This window comes from Xiphophorus couchianus, chromosome 22 (genome assembly GCF_001444195.1).
Source record: "Xiphophorus couchianus chromosome 22, X_couchianus-1.0, whole genome shotgun sequence".
In the NCBI taxonomy this organism is placed as follows: Eukaryota; Metazoa; Chordata; class Actinopteri; order Cyprinodontiformes; family Poeciliidae; genus Xiphophorus; species Xiphophorus couchianus.
In genome coordinates, this window is record NC_040249.1 from 4579842 (window position 1) to 4601924 (window position 22083).

The window sequence follows — 22083 nt, forward strand, 5'->3', positions numbered from 1 at the left end:
CATGCTCAACTTTGCATCTCAGGAGAATATTTTTTGTCACCTTGTTTGTTTATAATTATCCAAACTGGTGACATCTACAGTGTTACTCAAAATGTTGAGTAAAACGAAATCAAAATGTCATCCATGTTGTAAACTAATGGCCTAACAGGATAACAAACAAAAGATTTGCAATGATCTGACAGGATATGAAGAACATCAAGAGGTGAACTATAATAATGCAGGATCATGACTGGCACATGTGTGCAGTGTGATAAATTACCCACATCCAGGGATCTGCACTACAAAGCAGGATTAGTGGTTTAGTTCTGGACTCTCATGCTCCACGAAGCTGGTTCACTTCTTAAATAAGTTTGTTACCATGGTAACTGATGTTGGTAAGCTAACCTGCTCTAAGCAAATTAGAGTTTTTAGTTTGAAGAGATGCATTGCTGTGAAGTTACACCAACAAAAACTTCTAAATGGATCTAAACCTGAGCTCTAAGACTTGAGATGAGATGAAACTGTGGAGGAAATGTTTAAAGAGAACTCTTCAATGTTCCTGTATTAAATTACGCCTAATGACAGACAGTACAGGACGAAGGACAAGTATTTAATGGGAAAATGTAGGTTTTAGTCATGAGAAACTTGAGACTTGACTTGGACTTGACACTTGAAGAATTGAATTGGAGTTGGATTACTGTTCATTCCTGTTTGGAGGTGAAGACTTCAAAGGTTTTAAATCTTAATAGCTTTTATCCTGGTAAAATAATATAAAGGTTTAAAAAAAAAATCTAGAAGTCGATGCTAACTGTATTAGAAGCATCTAAAGTAAAATATTCACAAGCCATTTATCCATTACAAATTGTAGAGCAGTATCATAAAGCACTTAATTTGTTCCAAACAGCTTTATCATATTATGATATCATGACCTTTTCTTGGTTTTGTTTTATTTTTTTTGTCATTGTCACATGTTTAATCTGACTTTAGAGACAGAAAATAATCTCAGATGTTTAAATAATTTTAGCTTTACGCTTTGTCGTTGTGATTGGGTCACAGATTCCAAATCCACACATTTTACATGAATTTGGACTTAAGCCATATCTAAGACCATGAGCTACTTTACTGAGTTGATAGTCAGCTTCATGGTACCCACCATAATATGCACTGCTAGGGTTCTTTTAGTGAGATGTGTTTGAGAACCCTTATGTTTCTTGAACCTGCTTTGTAGATTAGAGCCTCATTCAAGCCGTGGTACAGAACAAACAAAAAGACAGAATATGACAAAAAAGGAGGGCTTCTTAAGCTTTCTATGTTCCTGATATTAACGTTTTTATTCTAAGTGCATCCTCAGTCTCTTTAACTTATAAAATGTCAATTGTTCTCATCTAAATATTTTGTACCTTTTGTATGCAGACCTTAATTAGGAAATTAGATTTAAGGTGTAGCTATTAGATGCTTTTTTAGTAAAACGTTGCTTATGTGCACATAAAGATGCAGAAGAGGTACTTTAACCTTTCCAGGAGGCGTTGCTTTGGGAGCTCCACAAAGAAATGTTTCAGTGAGGACATCTAACCGTTAGCACATTTACATTAGAGCAGTCCCGGGTAGACGTCAGCTTAGTTTTTATTTAAATAAAGGTTTCATTATTGCCTCGGCCTTCTGGGGCGGTTGCATTTTTACCCTCCCTTCACTCTAACTACACAAAACCGGGTCATTGGGATTTTTATTCTCATAACAAATTAATGTGATTCTTTAAAGTCTCAAGAGGATCTGGAAATTTTTTGTGTGTTTACTTGAGTTGCACGACACACTGTTGGAAATCACTTTTTTCTTTAAGAATAATGTTTGCTTTCTCTTAGGCCTTTATTGATATTTTTACTTGAACCTAAGTAGACCCCCTAACTTCTATCCACTAGAGTTCTTCACCGCTGTGCCTTGTGGCGTAAAAACAACATTATGAAACACTATAATTGAAAAGCTGTATCATTATTTACCCTCAGGTATAGCATTGGAGACTACGAGGTGATCGATGAAGAAACCAACGTTGTCCGCATGGACAGCTGGCTCTACATCCTGGCTGAGACGATGGGCAGGCCCTACCGCTTCAACACCACCGGTTCGGGAAAGTGGGAGGGCGGGCCCAACAAAGACTCGGTCTACATCACCTCCCTGTACTTCACCATGACCAGCCTGACCAGCATCGGCTTCGGCAACATCGCTCCGACGACGGACGGGGAGAAAATCTTCGCTGTGGCCATGATGATGATTGGATGTGAGTGGAGTGCGTTTTTTTTTCTAGTGAGGCAGATGTGTTATACTTTTAAAAGCCACAGTGTTGACATGTGTGATGAAGTAAATTATGAATGGAGCCATCAAAGTTTAGAAAACAGAATGCCAACAGATGAGTAGCAGTGTGGTCCATTATGCTGTTCAGTTTGAACATCTTACAATTTATGTTGACAACTACTGTACCTGACATTAAAATCTCGGAGTAGCTGACCTCTGTCTAAAGGTTAATTAGATAGGTGTGCGGACATCCTTAAAAAGTCTTAAGTTTTAAATTTATGTATCTCAAATTAAGGCTTTAAATGTCTTAAATTTCAGGTCTTACATTTTGTCGTGACAGGACGATTTAATCTGATATATTCTATGCAGTGTATTTTTGTCGCTGTACTACTCTGTCAGGCAGAAGTTTGAGTTGCACGCAGACATCTTAACTGTGCTCTGTGACTTGAAGTTGTCAATGCTACTGCTAACTAGCTACTAATGCACCTTATCGCTAGCTAGCTAGCTTTTTTCCATCAGTCATGGGTTAGTGTTAATTTATCGCCAGTTGACTGGACGACATTCATCTTTGCCCCTGGCTCAGTTTTGTTGCGAACCCGTACAATGTTATGTGCAAAAAAAGCCTAGCACTACTACCACTACGTAAAATACACAGTTTTCTATTGTACATTTCTGTGATGATACAGGTCTTAAATTTAATTCATAATGGTATTAAATGGCCTTAAATTTGAGTTGGTGAAACCCGCTGAAACCCAGTATGAAGCAATTCTTCGTCTTGTTGTTGGACTCCTGTTCTTCCTGAGCTTTAAATGAGAATGCGCTTCCTCCAACAAACGTTCGATTGGCTCTGCTATCAACAAAATAAATGACTTGAAGCCTCATAACTGTTGTAGCTGAAGTTATGTAACAGCTTCTTGAAGATATATAACTGCATGCCGACTTTTATGTCAATGGCAGCACTAATTTAACATCATACAGAGAAAGCTCTAATTAATTCCACCCCTTAGTTTCCTTTTCGATCTCATCAGCGCTGCTGTCAGCTCCATTCAGTCTGGTTTAATACAATGACATAAAGCAAAGTGACATTTCACTCATTATCTCAGTCTGCTGTGTGATAACGTGTTAAAATATTTAGATTTTCTAGCACATGCTTTCTGTTATCCTTCCTGAAAATGGTAGACCCGAAATGGTAAATAAGAAGCTAACATAGCAAACTTTAGAGCAAATTCAATAGTTTACAGTGCCTTGTAAAAGTATTTACACCCATTAAACTATTGCCATATTTTGTCACATTGCAACCACAAACTTCAGGGTATTTTATGGGCTAATAGAGCAACACAAAGTAGCTCATAATTGTGAAAAAAAGGAAAATGGCAAATTCGATTTTCTGAAAAGTGTGGCATTCATTTGTATCCACTCCCCCTTTACTTTGAGACCCCAAACCAAACACACCTTTTGGAATAAGTGTGAAATGTTGTACAAAAGTTACTTCATCCTGATTGAGTGAAATATGGCAGTGGCAGTCTTGGGAGAAATCCTGGGGCAGAGATCAACCTCTCAACAGTACAGTGGCCCCAAACATACAGACAATAACATACAGTGGAATCATTTAAATCAAAGCATTTTCAGGTGTCATAATGGTCCAGTCAAAACCCAGACCTGAATACAAAAGAGAATCTGTAACCAGATTTGGAAACTGAAGTTCACAGATGCTTCCCATCCAATCTGACAGAGCATGAGCCGTTTTGGAAAGAAGAATGGACAAAAACAAAAGACTTACTAAAATATTTGCTTGAGGAGAACAAATGATGAATACAAATACATGGCGTCGCTTTAAAAAGTCTTAAAACTAGATACACGTATCACTTTATATTCCTGTTCTGTAAGGTTTGAAGTTTTAAAGTGACAACATCTCAGAGAAGAAAAAGGAGTAGGATTTTTTTCTGCACATCAATATACACTCACTTTGCAGCAGTCTGATGTATAGCACTAATCTTGTTGTCAGGTTGCTCTTCATCCATATGCTTTGAGCAGAGGTATATCTTACGAAACAAGACTTCCATCGACTCCACTGTCAATACTAATAAAACAATTGAGAATGTTTGAAACCTCGGCACTACATACGCAGAGTTACATAACAGCTTCTTGTAGAAATGAAGCTGGACAGAGCAGCTCGATGTGGGCTACCGTTCTGTTAGCGTGTAGCAAATATTTAACATGATACAGAGAAAGCTTTAATGTATTCCACCCCTTACTTTCTTTTGCAACCTTATCAGCGCTGTTGTCAGATCCACTCAGTCCGAATCAATACGACGACATGAAGTATGAGGACATTTTAGTCGCTGCTGTTTGAAGACGAGTTAAAAATAGTGTAATAGGAAGGGAACATCTTGGACCTTAGAGCAGCTTCAATAGAATACTACAAAGGTTTTCACATCCCTTGAACTTTTCTCCATTCTGTCACGTTACAGCCAGACACTTAAATGTACTTTCTAGGTGTTTTTTAATGTGTGAATAAAACAAGAAAAGTTTTTTTACTGAAGGAAGACGCCAAGGAAACTTATGTTAACCTGTAAACATTATCTACATATTAAAACATGCTGGCAGCACCAGGCTGTAGAGATTCTTTTCTTCAGCAGGGACGTGGATACTGATCAGAGCACATGGAGAAGATGGATGATATTAAAATACTTAACATTCCTGAAAGAAGACTTGTTGGAGGCTGAAAATCATTTAAGACTGGGTGAAGATTCACCTTCCAGCAGCCCTAAACACATATCCTTAGCTATAATAGAAAGGGTTAGAATTTATAGAAGGATTTGTGGAAACGCTGAAAAGTAGGTGTGATCTGATCCGATATTAAGATCGGCCAAAAGTATCAAAACCGTATCAGCCCCAGCATTTCTATCCAGCACACTAACAAATGGGTCAGTTCTTGTCATACATATTGTTGTCGACTATTATTGTCTGTCTGAGTTATGTGACTTGATCAAGTCGTTTCTAACAATCCACTCTACAAAGTCAGTAATAAAATTTGTGCTGATAATGTATTGGGCCAATATCAGTACTGACTAATTCTCACAGCTGCAATATCTGAATCATATCGGAAATGAAAAGTTGTATTGGGACATTTCTAGTTGTAACGACTACAGCAAATTGTGAAAAAAGTTCAAAGGGTGTGAATAACTTTGCAAGGCACCGAGTATGTTTGGTTTTTTTCCTCACCCAGTGTTGTTCGGTGTTCTTGTTATGCTGCAGTTACTGGACTGGAAGTTAAAATCTGCTAACAGGGGCTGGAAATGTTCTTTCTTTCCACCGTTATTAACGAGGATCTCAGCTTTTGCAGCTCATAAAGCCGCGTGCAGCACGGTGCCATTACTGCACACAGAGAGCTACCTCGCAGCAATAACTGACTCCACCAGATCAATTTAGCACAGCGCTCCCTCTGATCCCACCGCAATCACCCCTCACCTCCGCTGTATTTTTGTCAGCTACTGTCTCAACCCTGCACACACACGCCCTGTCCCTCCACTCTCCATTCCCCTCCTTCTACCTTCACTCCAATTTGCCTGTTATGGTTTATGAACGCTCTCCGCAGGGTTAGGGGTGGGCCTGGCAAAACAAAACAACAAAAAATAAAATAAAAAAACTCCTTTTCAGACCCATCTTTGTCTCAAATTTTCATTGTGAGAGACAAATTACCTTAAATCTCTCAAAACCAGACCGCCTTGGGAGGATTCTGTTGTAGATGCAATCTAGTCTACTCCGTGGCTGTTCTCCATGAAATATGGATGCGCTGATTCTTGCTATTTTTACCAGCGGCATCGGATCGGCGCTGGCAGCAGAGGATCACAGCGTGGGGAGGGATTTTAGGGTGGCATGGGAAACAGTAAGTGGAGGTTGTGGGGGGGGAGAGTTGTACTGTACATTTGTCCTGTTTCCATAGCAACTGGTGGCCCCCGGGGCTGGAGTTTCTATCAACTATGCTTTAACTACCTTCAAATGAGCCAGCTGTTTGATGGCATTCAGGGAAGTTGTGTGCGGCAGGAAGTACAGGAGGATGTTGCCAGCTAGATGAAGCTCCTCCGTGTGCAGCGAGAGATCAAGTTTCTTTTGTAACAACATTTCCTGCTCTCCAAAAGGCGCGCAGTCGTCCCCGAAGTCTCGCTAAATGGAGTTAAAGCTGCAAAGAACGTTTTAGGTCTGAAAACCTGTGATAACGTCCCTACAGCTGAGAGATTGTGATGGTTCCCCCCCATTAAAGGAGTCATGAGCTGTTTTTAATTAGCATTATTCCCCACGTGCAGTTTTTTTTTCACCACTTTGATTGAGAACGAAATAAACAAACATGCATTGGTGCGTGCGTGCGTAGGTTACTGTCATCGTCATCGTATGATAATTGAAATGTTTGGCTGGCGTGTTTCCCTCTCTGTCCCTTCAAGCAGGGCTAATTATGGCTGCATTGCCAAGAGAGGCCTGCTCACACAGAGCAGACATCTGATAGCTTTGATCCACACGCGCCAGCTGTTGCCACCTCTGATCCGCTGCTTGACTCTTTCCTTTTGCCTTCCTTGATGATCGAAGAAACGAGTTTTGATTCTTGCGTCGACTTGTGATGTGGGACGGAACGTCCTGGAAGCAGCTCGAACTGAAGCTGAAACAGTAGGTTTTCCCCTTTGGCAAGAGGTCTTTGATTATGTTTGGGCCTAGTTATGATTAATGCTCTGTAATTTCCCAACGGATTAATTTAGGCGTTCACTGCATAAAATAATATTCGGTCTGGAGGCATATTTGGTCCTGATAAGGCATATAAATATGAGGTATTCATGCCCCTATAAACTTTTTCACATTTTGACATGCTACAACTACAAACTTCACTGGATTTTAATAGGATTTTACGTGTTCGATGAACACAGAATAGTGCATAAATGTGAGGTGGAGCAAGCCTCTTCCCTCTGATTAACTCTTAGTAAATTCCAGAGTAAACAATTGCCCTATTCAGTAAATAACCCAAATGTGTGTAGTTCATTCTTAGTACAAATCCAGCTGCTCTGTGGAGACCTCAAACCTTTGTTGGAGAACATTTGTAAATAAACAGCATAAAGAAGAACAAGGAACACAGCAGACAAGTCAGAGAGAAAGTTAGATTAAACAATAATCTAACGTTTGTACATCTCACAGAACTTTGGTCAGTCCATCATATGGAAATGGGAAGAGCATGGCACAACTGCAAACCTACTAAGTAATGCCCGTCAGTCTAAGCTGATGCATTCTGTCAGGACAACATGAACTGGAGAAGCAAGAGGTGCATGCTGTACCAAGAACCACTGAAGGAAACAACATGAAAACCTCCAAAGAAGATGTGAGCGCAACTTCCTTCTTTGCAAAATGCAAACAAAAATGAAGCGACGTCAGATTGTAGGATTTCTCTTTTGTCTTTGGTGAAAGGCCACGAGTCATTTTTCCCACTAGCGCTAAACACACTGTTTGTTTAGCGTGTGTTTAGCGCGCTAAACACGCGCAAACCCAGCAAACCCAGGACGCCCTGGGTTTGCTTCCTGTTTTTGGAACGGTCTCCAGTCCGTTTAGCATTCACATATGCCTTCCTACCGCATCAAATTCGTGATCCTCTGTTCTTAGGCGGACCAGAGTTTGCTGTTTTGATCCGATTGAACATTCACACTTCCTCAAACGAACCGGACTTTCTACTCAAACAGACCAGAGTTCAATTAAAGCGAACTAAACACGACTGGTGTGAATACACCCTTACATTTCAGCACATTAATGACCTCTAATCTTAAAGGCAGATGTAAATCTTATATAGAATCAGTAGTATGGAAATTGATGATTGCAGATCAGTTGTTTTCCATCCAATCTGACTGAGTCTAAGCTATTTTGTAAATAATAATAAAATGTGGTGTCTGTATATGCAAAGCTTGTGCAGATAAAATACTTTCAGGTGTCATCATAGAGAAAGGTGGTTCTTCAAAGTGCAAGCTGCACTTTCCTAACAAAGAATTTTGTTAGGAATTTTTCTTTTGCTAACAAAGAATTTTGAAAACCGTGCATCATTTTATTTCCACTTCACATAATAATGTTCTGCCTTGCGTTTGTCACATAAAATCCCAATAAAATACTTTGAAGTTTGTGATTCTACGGCGACAAAATGCGAAAACGCTCAAGTGGCGTGACTACTTTTGCAAGGCACTGAAAATGGCAGAGTCTTTGAGAGCTGTAGCCATCAGCGCAGAACAATGAAACCTTCATGGACGAGTGGCCAGACTGAGGCTATTCCTCATTAATAGGAATTTGCCAAAAGGATCTTGAATTATTCACAGGCCAAGAAACAGAAAATCTTCAGGTTTAATGGAACAGATTACAAGAGACTCTGATCAGGATTTTAATCTCTTCATATCTCAGGCTTTATTGAAACTTTCCATCTTCAGCCTTGAAGTATACAAGAAATATATACAAAATGAGAAGCTAATTCTCTTTTTATTTGGTTAAGCAAGGACATTTTAAAATAAAGACGAAGTGAGGTTTGCTTGAAGCTTCAGGCCTGAAAGCCAATATGTTGCACTGAATGTGAATGGGCTCCTAGCATCTTTACAAGTGAAGGTATCAAACTCGTCCCCAGGGGGCTGTTTTATATGTTTTATAAATGACATGAGCAACTAAACATGTCAGCATGGAGTCAAATGTGGATGGCTAAATTTGACTGAAAGCATCACACACTGAGGGGAAGTTTGGCTTTTGACAAGTCAATAACTTGAAGGATAGCTAAAATAAAACCCAAGTGGGGTCACGAGGAAAGAAAGTCTGAAGAGGTCTGAAGTCAACGTGAGCATCGCTGGAGGAATCTAAAAATAGTAACGCGCTGATGCTCCTCATCCAGCCTATTCGAGCCTGAATGTTTCTGCTTAAGGATACATAAACAAACCCTCGAAGACAGTTTGATGCTGCTGTTGTTGCCAACGTTTCCCCTGAAGAAGCATAATGCAAAAGGTCTCAAACTTGAAGAAGCATAAAAACCTTTTCATCTGCACTGTATTTATTGATCGAGAAAAGTTTTTTTTTTTTTTTTTTTTATCTCCCAGAGAATATTCAGTAACTTTCTTCTAGGTTGTGTTGAAGCTTGAGATGCAAAAAAACAAGAAAAGTTTTTCGGAGTCTCTGGGCGTTGAGAGGGAGTTATCTTTCCTCTTTAACCTTTAAAACTGGAATTTTTATCAATTGAACAATTCATTAAATACATTAAATAAAAGCCAGCGATAAAAACAGAAACCCTGCTGCAGGTTTTCTTACTTCTGTGTGTCACAGTTTAAACAACCGACTTTCACATCATGCAATTATAACAAAAACATTTTTTTTCATATAGTTAGCTTTTTTTATAAAGAATGTTATATATTTAGCAATACGTTGAATCAATTTTTGTTTTGACAAATCGACAATTAACCTTGTTAAAGACGTAGAGAATTTCTTTTAACAAATAAATAAACCAGCACGTATCACGGCTTAAAACTAAATTGTCAATAAATTGTATCATTTATAAAGTTGTTGTTTGTTAATTAAAACATATACAAAACAAACTTAAAATAAAAGAGTAAAACAATATTTTTCAGTAAATGCTGTCATGTAAATTCTCTGTGTTTCTACAGCCCTTCTTTACGCCACCATCTTTGGTAACGTGACAACCATCTTCCAGCAGATGTATGCCAACACTAATCGCTACCATGAGATGCTCAACAGTGTCCGGGACTTCCTTAAACTCTATCAGGTCCCCAAAGGCTTGAGTGAAAGAGTTATGGACTATATCGCCTCTACCTGGTCCATGTCACGGGGCATAGACACTGAAAAGGTACGTTCTTCTGCTTCTTTGTCCATTAGTTTAAAATATTTGAGCCAAAATAATGGAATAATGTCTGTATTATTCTTCAGAAATCAAATAAGATGCAATATGTGGGAGTTTTTTTCTGATAAAAGTACCGTATGCAAGTGCTTAGTTATGAGAAAATAGTGTGAAATTAATGTAGCTCCTTGTTTGATAATGATTTAAGTAGCTTGAACTGTGGATAAAACAAAAGGATCTCATCATTTGTCATCAGTTGGACTCTCGTCCTCTTATTGACAGATCAGCTTTGCAGGATTGTCACAAAATGCTTTCATGAATCCAATCTATGCACATCCAGTGAAATGGAAAACTTTCTGATTGCTTGCAGGTCATATGTTTGGGTTAATGTGTCTTTTGGGCAAAGTAGGTTTGAACACTCTTTAAGCTTCAGCATGATGTATATTCACCCAGAAAATAACATTCAGTCTTGCTTTTTATTTACTGAATCCGAATCGTGTCCAAAATACATAGTCAGTTTTCTCCTGAGATAATTCCTGCTTTCCATTCCCCATACCTTTCTGCTCCTCCAACTTCTGACCAAAAGAAATCACAGCAGTCTTACAAAGTCCCTGTGGATTTTCATGATACTTTTTTTTTTTAAACTAGCAAGCTAAAAAATGAATATAAGGAATAATTACAAAATTTTTGTCTGTGCATCCGTGACATCTGTATGGCTTTGTTCCAGTTTGACCCATACACCACAGTATAATTGGTAAATAAAAGTTGTTTTGTTTAATGTCATATTTTCAGTTGAAAATTTAACAGCAGTGGACAGGAAAAGAAAAACGGACCAGAACCTAAAACAGCTTTTTAAATGTTCTATTATTGTTGCATTTTGAAAAATATTTACTTAATCAAAAAATTACATTTGATGTTAATTGCAAGAATTTAATAAACATTTGGAGGCATATTTAACCTAGCCAGATGAGTTGAGTCTAATGAACATTCTCCAAGCGTGAGGAACCAGGGATTTTTGCCAGGAGCTTGTACAGTCTGACTTAATTTGTTCCTCTCCCAGATTGCAGTAATCCACATGGGATGAGCTCTAAATTAGTATTCTCGATTAAACCAGAAGAAGAAACCATTAGCAATCTTGTTAATACACCCCTCAGTTTTTATGTGGATTTAATAAATTTGACATCAAGTCTTGAACACGTGTCTGCAGCAATGGATTTTTTTATTATAATTTCTGACTTCAAAGCTTTTTGATTGTCAAAGGCTACCGCTCTTATAACCAACCAGAGTTATTTTTGAAGTGGGTTTCTGCTGAGAGGATGTAACCAGTCAATATCTTACCTACAGTAAGTATTTCTCTCAACAAACATTAGCTTTAGCAGGAATATTTTACGAGAGCAAAAGCAAACCTCTGGCATCTTAAACGACTCCAAGCCAAACATTATTTTACAATCCTTAAATCTCTGTCACAATTGCACAAGAAGATTATTTACATTAAAGTCGATGGTGATTTACAGCAAAGACCAGGGTTAGTGCTCCATTTTATTGGTCCCGTTTAAAGCATCACTGTTGTGTGCTAAGAAAAAATATTTGCCCTTTTCAGATTTCTTCTGTTTTTGGATTATTTGTCACACTTAAACATTTATCATCCACAACCACATTTTATTATCAGGTAGAGATAATAAATGGGTAATAAATACAAAATGCAGTTTGCAGCATTAAAAGAAACTGGCCGCGTGTGTAGAAGAAAATCCTGGAAAACCAATAACTGGCTGCGCTGTTCTTGGTGGAAACAACCGCCATGAAGCATCTACAGCAGAAGGCAACGAGTCTATGATTATTTCATGAAGCCACCATTAAGGGATTTTCTTTTTGGTTTTGCTTTGTTTTAGTGTTATTTTTATATCTAGATATCAAGGGCCCATTAAGGGAGAGACTTACTTGAGTGTACTTGGGATTATTCTCCTGCTGCATGACCAACGTGTGCTTGAGTTTAGGATAAAGAAAATAATGGTCACACATTGTTCTTCAGGAGTTTTTGTTACAGAGCAGAATTGAGGGCTCTATGAGTTAGAACAAATCATCCTGGTCCCGAGGAAGCAGAAAAACTGTCAGTCTACATAATATTTTCTGGAAAATCTTTGGGATCATCAAGGTGCTTTATTTTTGCCAAATGTGATATAGGAATGTTCTTTATTTGTGACCTACTGGATCCCTTGTTGATCGCCTAGCCACTTCAGCCAATATTCACTACAGTGTTACATGTTTTCTCTGTTTGTTACTGTTGTTAAATTTCTTTAAATCAGGATAATGTGTTGTTTCATAAGATCTTTTAGCCTCTTTTTTTGTTGCCAGATGCTAAAATATCTATCTAAGGCAAGTAAATTAGCACAATTACAGTTCAATATGATGCTTATCAGACAGATAAAAGAGACAAAAGAAGCTCCCAGATGAATGTGGTTCTACAAATCCAAAAGAGCTTCACACTGGATATTTACCACAGGAATTTATTTTAGTTGTCAAAAGAAAAGAAATGCCCCAGCCAGCACAGTGAGTAACTTCCCAGTCCTTTTATGAGCCATGATGGAAAGAGACAGAAGGGTTAATTTATTGATCTCCATCCAGCAATTAATCAGGAGACTGCAGAAAATTGATTCAGAAATTGTTCGGCCTGGTGGGAGACTGGTTAACCGCCGTGTTTGAGGAAGAAATATGGTCAGGAAAAAGATCCAATAAGCAATCACTCGAGCATTTGTTAAGCTCTCTCATTCTGAGCGCATGTCGTTGTTTACTGGTGAAAGTAGGAGCGTATCCAGATGCACAAGGTGAAGAAGGTATTCCATCAAAACGGCTTTGGAGTTTCATGAGTAAGACTAATTGAAAAGAATGTGTTTAATTTACTAAAGTCTGGACTCAGGAGTAATGGAAAAGGATCATTGGGTTTTGGGGGCGGCTTTATCCTGTTTCATAGTGATTGGTGTGTCTGGATGAGAAAAACGGTGGATGAAGTGGCCATGCTTGTCGGCTGCTCTTCAATTACGGTCTGACCACCACCAGCAAGTAAGGAGAGTGAAGTTTCTTGCCCAAGGACACGACGACTGAGACGGATGAAGTAGGGTTTGAACTGGAAAACCACCAGTTACATTGGATTATTGGATTGGATTGTTGGATTATGTTGCTCAATGAAATATGAGTTTGTTATCTTAGTGAGAAAAAGTCATGTACATACAAAGGTGATACTTTTGATAAGGTTCATTGTATGATGATGTTCAGTTTATCTCTAAATTATGGCCACAGTGGTGCTCACTACAATCTTCAGTAGCTCTGAAAATCTTCTGACACCAATGACGTCAGGAGGTTTAGTGTAAAAAAACAAACAAAAAAAACGCCTTGAGAAAGTTCACAGATTTTTGCCCTTCATAAGATGTTTCTTGTGTGACACCATGGTAATCAGGCACCTTTTTATAGACCATCCGCTGGGACTGACCCATCTGATATTAATTTGCACTAATTGGCAGGGTTGCTTTCTAATTGCTGATAGATTTCCACTGGTGTCATGACTTTCCCTTCCCTTTCGCACCTTCGTTTCTTCATGTGTTCAATACTTTTCACCCCATGTCATTCCATTTAATTACACATAATTTATTGGTACAGTTTAATTTTCTTGTGTGTGTGTGTGTGTGTGTGGACTGCATGGGTTGTTACACACATCTGGGGAGAACTTCAGGTCGAATGCACCTTCAGAAAACTGGAAATGTTTAATACGTTTTTCTTTTGCCAGCTATATAATTGAGATATTTTTGTTCAGATTGATCCCATCCATGTAGTTTGTAGAAATGTAAATTAAAAAGCTTGCACACAACTCTAAACTTTCTCAGATTTCAACTTTAATGTTATGGGAGGACTTTTTAAAATTATTTGTTATTCAAACACAAATAATTAGCATTGTCCACAAGGACAATGCATAATGTTTTTATGCCTTTATTTGCTATGTTTGATATTGCTGTCATATTGCTTTTTGAAATGTTTGCTATTTATGAGGCAAAATGAGCTGTTGCTGGTTAATTTGGGTGTGTTTATATCTAACTTAATTGATGACTGACATTTTGAATGAAATAAATTATAAATCATTCTGCTCACTGAAAATGTGCAAACCATCTTGTTGTTATTTATTTTATTTTATTTTTCAAGAAACTCGCTATTTCCTTACCATCATCTAAAATGTTTTCATCAAATGAGTATATTTTCTCTTTTTAATGGCTCACATTTACATCCAACATTTCAGCTGAATGCAGATGACGGTAAAATGAGCTGAGTGTTTGGAAATTAGGCATTTCAAGCTGTAAACAGCTCATTTGGACTGTAGCCACTCAGCTGATTGGAAGCCAGAAAGTGTTTATTGCACGTACCGGTAATTAAAATCCACTTGTTTTAAGTCCAATCATTTGACGTTTTCATTTGAAATTAGAAGCAAAACTTGAACCATGCAGATTTTTTACCAACAGTATTTCTGTGTAACTTAATGATCAATTTGAAATCTAATGCAAACTAAAACCTTTTGTGTCCCTGTGGTCTTTTTTTTTTTTCCTGAGTTTATGTGTTTTTCTTTCTCTGGCTGCAGGCCGCGCTAACGGCGCTAAAAATGGCACATAATCTCTCTCTGTTTGGCATTCATCTTCAAAGAGATTTGTTTTAAAGGAAGGGCCGCGCGACAGCCTGGCATCCCGTTGACGAGGTGTATGTGAACAACATGATGCCACTCTGTGACACCCAGCATGCAGGCAAATAGACGCGGAGCTGATTGTTACCCTCACGCTTTCCTTTTGTGAAACTGAAATATAAGTGCTTAAGTCATCCTGGAATGACTCAAACCGTACCTGACTTGGTGAAATGAATCCAAACACAGTCAGATTTATTGGCATCCCTTGTAAGGTTATGTAAAAGGCGAATGGAAAAAAAGAATAAATCAAAGTAAAAGAAGCATCAATATTGAGACATAAACTGGTTGTATTATCATTTTATGAAGAAATTGCATATCCAAAATGATTTAAAGTACAGTCACACTTAATGAATTAGGTTAAGTGTTCTGATGAGGTTCATTTGTCAGATTAAATTAAGTATCAAGCCCATATTTCAGTGCTAAAAAGCCTCTTTTTATTGGTCTAATGTTATAGAGTATCATGTTTTAATAAGCTGAAGAAAAAGACAATCACAATTAACAACAAAAAAGGCTTGAAAACATCACTCTGTGCATAATTAACCTATATAATGTGTTTCACTTAGTGAATTGAGATATTAAAATAAATTAGTCTTTCAATAATGTTGAAGTTTACTGAGATGTACCTGCACATTATAGGTCTCCATAACAACCATTTGATTCTTTCTGCATGCAGAAGGTGATGCCATAAAAACACTTTTTGTAACTTGTAATTTGCTGAACCCTATGCTTTGGTCAGATAAGATTGAGCTTTTCGGCAATACAAAAAATAAATGGACAAATGATTTTCTAGAAAACCTGAAAGGTGAGCTTGATAGAATAGGAGTTGAAGGAAGACCCAGTATTCTGGACAAACCTGTGAGATTGTGCACAAAGCAAAATTTCTGCTAAGGATTTTACCTCGTTTGCAACCGGTCCCATTCAAATTGACTGGCATTAGCTGAAAATGATTTTGTTTTTCAGTGGCCTTTAATTAGTTTTGAGTTTACATATATTAACACTTGTTGCCCTGCAGCATCAATAATTGCAACTGATTTTCCATTTGCAACATGAACGTAATGAGATTAATTCAACTGTTTTTAATCTTTAATATTTAAACGATATTCCTCCTCGGAGGCAAAGTATAAACGAATTTGGAATGACAAGAAAGAGTAACTGAGAGTGTTACTAAAGCAGAGATGTGTGTCTTCTCTAACTTCCAACTCCCTTTCTCCCCTTTTCCTTGGTTCTAGGTGTTGCAGATTTGTCCAAAGGACATGAGAGCAGATATTTGTGTTCACTTGAACCGCAAAGTTTTCAAAGAGCATCCGGCTTTCCGACTGGCCAGTGACGGGTGTCTCAGGGCTCTGGCTATGGAGTTTCAGACGATCCACTGCGCTCCCGGTGACTTGATCTACCACGCCGGCGAAAGTGTGGACAGCCTCTGTTTTGTGGTGTCTGGCTCCTTGGAAGTCATTCAGGATGACGAGGTGGTGGCTATTTTAGGTGAGCCTTCAAATATCTCTTGACTATGAAGAAAGAAAGAAAACAGGTTTGATGAAAATCCTATGACCGACTTTAATTGTTTGCTCTCAAAACAGTGTTTTCAATGGACCTGGAACTCATATGGGCCAAAGTTGAAATGCAAATTCCTATCTTCATCTTCAAATTGTGTAACTTAGTAAATGGTTAATCTAAAGCTAGAATGCTAATAAGATCTGATGTTTCTGACCAGCCATGACCACAAAACCCGATATGGCTAGCTTGCTATACCTAAAAAAGGAATAGATTGATTGCTTTTCTGGTGGATTACAGCTGAAGTGAATCACAAGTTCTTTTAGTAAATATGAATTTAGTGTTTGAAAGGGCAAAATCCAGAGAAACACTTTGTTGTTTGCATGTGTTGCTAATCATAATTAGTCTCACCATCTATTAGCTAATACTTCATATTTTTGAACTTTAAATTGGAATATAGCTAAATTTCGCTTAATGTTAAGCCATAATCCAAGTTAGCTACCCTGCTAAACATTCTTTTAAACAAATTAGGGACATTTAGAGATGTTTTCATAACTACTTACTAAGCTCATATCTGCAATGGAGTATATTACGCCAAGTGAAATAATGCATTTTTTCTTGACATCTAAAAAGAGATGTGGTCAAAGTGATTGTTTTACAAAGTGGAGCGTAGGCGTTGATTGGATTTGATCTCATTAAATTGTTTCTTTCTAAGGCTTTGATGAAGATACGGTTTGTATTATTTATCTCAGAAGCTCATGAACTTAAAAAAACCTGTCAGCGATGAAATAAAAAAAATTGGCTTCTATGGTTTTTCATGAACACAAGAAAACATTTTTGTAGCAACGTTCCTAATCTTGCTTTTCTGTTTTTGTGCAGTAGCACTTTGTAAACTGTCACAGACTGCAGCGAAAACTGAGCTGCTCGAGGATCACTTTCTGCTGAGTGATGATTCAGGATTTGGACTAGAATTTGTTTGCTCCAGTCTGATACACAATCCTCTCTGCTGCACTGTGTGACCAATCTGACATTTTCAGTCTCAACAACAGTCAGTCTCATTACTTATTCTGGATCCATACGCCCTTTTTTCAAAGATTTATCCCAATAAATGCATGAAGTGTAGAGGCAACGGAGCAGAGAAAGATGCTAATGACTTCAATTTTGTACAATTTAATATAGTTATGTCATTACTGCAAAGTTTTCTTTGAAAATTGTCAACAGATTGGGTTTCTGAAGACAGATATGAGGAATATTTCCTCCTCTGAGACATTGCTTTAGGATTTTTCCCCTCTTTTTGAGCAAAACGCCACAATGAAAAACTCCTTGTAGGGTTAAGTTCGATACCCGTGTCACACACTCCTGACAGTGACATGTCCTGGATGTATGGCTGGGTCCAGTGTGCATGGATTTTCTTAGAAGGCTTTGCCAATTTGTAGCTGGTTTGATATCATCTGTGAAATAAGGATCTTTAGGCGTCTGAATCAGTGGCTGCTCAACATTAACAAATGAAGAGAATTAAAAATGTGGACCTTCGTTCACACAAAACATGGCTGGCTTTAAAAAGTTTCTCGTTAACCAAACAGAGTTATTCTCAAAAACAACATGAGGCGTACAGTATGTCTTCATACTGATATTTGTAAACAAATATCAGAGGATATTCCTGGTATCAGAGAGGATTAGTCACATGGAGCCAATATATTTTTTCTCTGGTCTAAACATAATGTTGAATCATGCTGAAATGATGTCTCTTGTTTTTCACTCCCCATATGGTCATGTTGAGCCTTTTAACCCATAATAGTTCTGAGTGTGAGTCACAACCGGCAGCAGAGCGAGCACATATTTATTTAGCTTCTCTATTAAATCAACCTTTATGAAAGAGACTCATCTATAATTCATAGTCATTTTCAGCATTAATATATAACTTACTTGATCTCATTATTGAGCAGCTGAAGGCCTGTTATCAGAGCAATCCACAACTTGCTTTATTTTAAAAGTTCTTATGAAGCCTTAGACTTTTTGTTGTTGTTGCTCTTTTAAGATTTCATTTAATAAAAGTCACATTTTAAAAAATGTAAACGAAAGAGAAATCTGTTTTATTGAGGCTCCGTCATTTTTTAGTTTAAAGACATTGAGTTAAAAGTCTTTGAGTGAATGCAGCCATTTGAGCAGCGCATGTTTACATAGACAGATTGTGTGAATCTGAAAAAAACAAACAAATCATTTGCCACGTTGCTGTCTTCAGTAAATGTCATGATGGTGCAGCAGGTGCAATTTATTGGAAATAACGTGTTGATCTATGAAGAAGAAAAAAAACGGTAAGCTGCTCATAAACGTCTTTAAAGAGCTGCTTTCATGCGGTGACTAAACGTGTTTCGACTTCCTTCAACGTACAGTAAAGTAGTAACCTTGAGATATAATAAGAATCAAGTCTAACGGTATATAAGAAAAACAAAAATATGAGATAGAGGAAATGTAATTCAGTGATAAAACTGGTTATCAACCACTTTACTTTTTTAGGGTATTTTGTGACGCAATAACTTGCTAAAAGAATTTATACCCTTGGATTTTGTTTTTCAGGTTTTGTAATTTTTATGTTTTTATTGAAATTTTATGGGACAGACAGAAAAAAAATTAGTACACAATCGTGAGGTAGAACTAAAATAAACAAAGCTTTATAAGACTTTTTACAAGTAAAGACTGTTAGTGTGCATTCAGCCCCATTTACTCTGAGACCCCTAAATAGATACATTATTTGCTGACATTTCTGGTATTTAACTTGTAGCCAGGCCAAAAAATATACTTGGGGAATTTAACTTTTTAAATCTGAAATCAGAGAGTGGCCCTGCAACCTAAGCTTGTTCTCATGAAAGATAGACTGCATAACCAAATTTGAAAACATTCCTTAAATATTTTCTTATTACAGTTGGTCCCTTTTTTAGATTCATCAAACATGCTTTTGTCTTTGCTAAGCCGCGTTTCAATGTAACCTCGCTGTTTAAAAATGTGTCCTCTCTTTGCAGGTAAAGGAGATGTGTTTGGGGACGTTTTCTGGAAGGAGGTGACTCTGGCTCAGGCCTGCGCGAACGTCAGAGCGCTGACCTACTGCGACCTCCACGTCATTAAGCGCGACGCCCTGCAGAAGGTTCTGGAGTTCTACACGGCGTTCGCCAACCACTTCTCCAGGAACCTGCTGCTCACTTACAACCTGAGAAAGAGGGTGAGTGACCCTGCAGACGTCAACGCGAGCAAAACACTCATCCATTCCTTTATTTGGATTATTTAGGTATAGCTGAATTTCAAAAGCAAGCAGTATGGGCACTAAAAAATGTTAAATAATTTTACGAAAAGCTTTTGCAAACAACCGTTTTGCATCTTTCTGCACTAGCTACACTTGATAAATTCTAAAATTATTAACCCCTCTGGCATTTTCTTCTCCTAACTGGACGTAATGATAACATTCTGGAGTGGCCAAAATGTTATCTCCACCAATTTGATTCTCCACCAAATTCAAATCTTCTGACTTGAATTTGGTGGAGAATCTGTGAAGGGAACTAAACATTAGGGTGATGGCACAGGGGCTTTCCGCAAAGACTTGCAGCTCATTGTCAAAAATAACTTCTCAAATTACCAGTAAAAACATCCAAAAAGTTGCTCAACAAATAAAGGAAGGGTATGATTTGTCACTGTAAAGTCAAATTATATTTTTCTTCTAAATATTTTAAAGTGTGTAAATAATTTTTGACTTCGTTTTATTGTTTTTTTCCTGCTGGAATCTGACCTCTTGCTTGAAAGATGAAAGAAAATAATTTAAAATGTGAATCTCCCAGAGAGTAAAGGGGAAAAGGGAAGTACAACTCCATAGTCTCACTGTATGCTGTATGCATATTGTGAAGAACTGTCTGGAGTATGACAAGTATTATTTCACTATTTAAGCTCCATACATTGAGGCTCTCTGTCCATATAATATATTCAGTGTCACTTGTTGTTTAATGCTGCGGAAAAACGTTTTACAAGCCAAGCAAGTGGTCGAACCTTCAACTAAGTTGTTTTAATGCCATGTATGCAGAGACCGCCCAGAAGCAACTTTTTAAAATAAAACCTTGTTGAGATGTAAATACAGTCTTGTAGCTGAATCGTCATTAACTCAGTTTTGTTTTTAATCACAACAATCACATTAACACAGTATTCCCAAATATTACTACACATCAAAGTAGGATTTTTTTTGTTTTGTTATTCAACTGTTGACTTGAATTTAGTCAATTGGCGAAAGACATTTTAATAAATAGCTGTTTTAAATAAAAGCACCAGTAGATTAATTAGTGACACCCATACAAAGTCTTGTAAAATAAATTAAGAGAGCAACAATGAACAATGATCTACTGGTCTACAGGCAGAGTTATATTTTAAAATGTTTAAAACAACCGAAACTGTGATAAATAAAACTGGACGAGGGGTCAAACTTATCTTGGCACCAGGAAGTGAGGAACTGGTGGAAAACTGCAGCATCTTAGGATTTTAGGTTGCCATAGCAACAGTGTATCTTAGGGCTTTTCAGACATCTTTACTAGGGGTGTCTTTTCATTACCCTACGGGGCGACTCAGCAGCGTTCTCAAGTCTTTGAAACTGGAGATTTCAAAATTATCAAGACGAGTAAGTGTTTTTATAAAGTAAAGTCTGAAGATTTTAATCTCTAATTCAGTTTTAATCATATCAAAGGATGAGGTTCAATCTGTTCTAGCAAATTGACTGCAGGTCTGGATGATGAATGACATCCTGTAAATTAATTAGTAATGACTTTTCCAGAGAGCCAAATCTTTTCATGTGTCCAGTCACCTTAGGTTTACATATCAACATGCAAGTAACTACAGCTATAAATTAGAGAGTGCCTCACAGTTGGCATCATTCCTCATACGGGCTGACAGTTTTAATGGTTATCCCTGCTCTCACGGGGACTGTGAGTACAACAAAGGTCAGATGAATGTTGTAGAAACACAAGCAGTCACATGGGAGGGAGCAGGTTGGGGAAAAAAGACAAATGGTGTTTGGTAATAAGGGGGGGGGGAAGCTGAAAACACCATGCAGATACAGCAAGAAGAAGCCCTTAAACAGAAAAATACTGAAAAATGGGCAGATGACTCCAGAACAGAGGGCAGAGCTGCTTATTGAGTGCCGTGTGATGAAGCAGCGCTGGAAACCATCATCATTTATTGGCCCAAATAAGAAGCAGGTATTTCAGAAATTGCAGTACATTGATAATAAAAAAGAAGGTACAAGCAGTAACAGAGTAAACCTTGAAGAGGATTGTCATCGCAAAGCCCCAACATTTAAGATCTAAAATTAGAGAATATTGTTGGTTGTATAAAACATCCTGACAATGTCAGCAAAATATACAACCAAACACGTGTCAGCGTTGATATGCCAGCATACTTTTAATACAGAAAAGTCTTTTTTTTATATCTGATTTACTTTGATTTATTTTGGGGAGATACAATTTATTCATGTAAAGGATTTAAAAATCCCATTTCAACTGAAACACAGTCACTGTACAGAGTGATATACGTTGGACACTTTTACATATAGAAATGGCAGAAACCCAGTTCTGTAAATATAGAGGTATTTCAACCTTTTCCCAACATAAATGCATAATTTTGAAAAACATAATTTCTGAATCTGTGGGTTTCCTTATTCTAAGAATTTTAAAATGTTACCTCATCTGGGTCTGTACGGTTGGATGAACCACAGCATGAAAGCAAAACCACA

At 37.6% G+C, this 22083-nt stretch overlaps 1 protein-coding gene across 1 annotated transcript in view; it reads left to right on the forward strand.

The window, feature by feature from the left end:
- The window catches only part of kcnh1a (potassium voltage-gated channel, subfamily H (eag-related), member 1a), a 71204-nt gene that overhangs the window by 35667 nt on the left and 13454 nt on the right, over positions 1–22083 (forward strand). Inside the window, exons 8-11 of the mRNA XM_028006522.1 lie at positions 1980–2251; positions 9924–10123; positions 16061–16313; positions 19343–19539. Coding sequence (XP_027862323.1) covers positions 1980–2251; positions 9924–10123; positions 16061–16313; positions 19343–19539 — 922 coding nt within the window. The remainder of the gene's footprint in view (positions 1–1979; positions 2252–9923; positions 10124–16060; positions 16314–19342; positions 19540–22083) is intronic.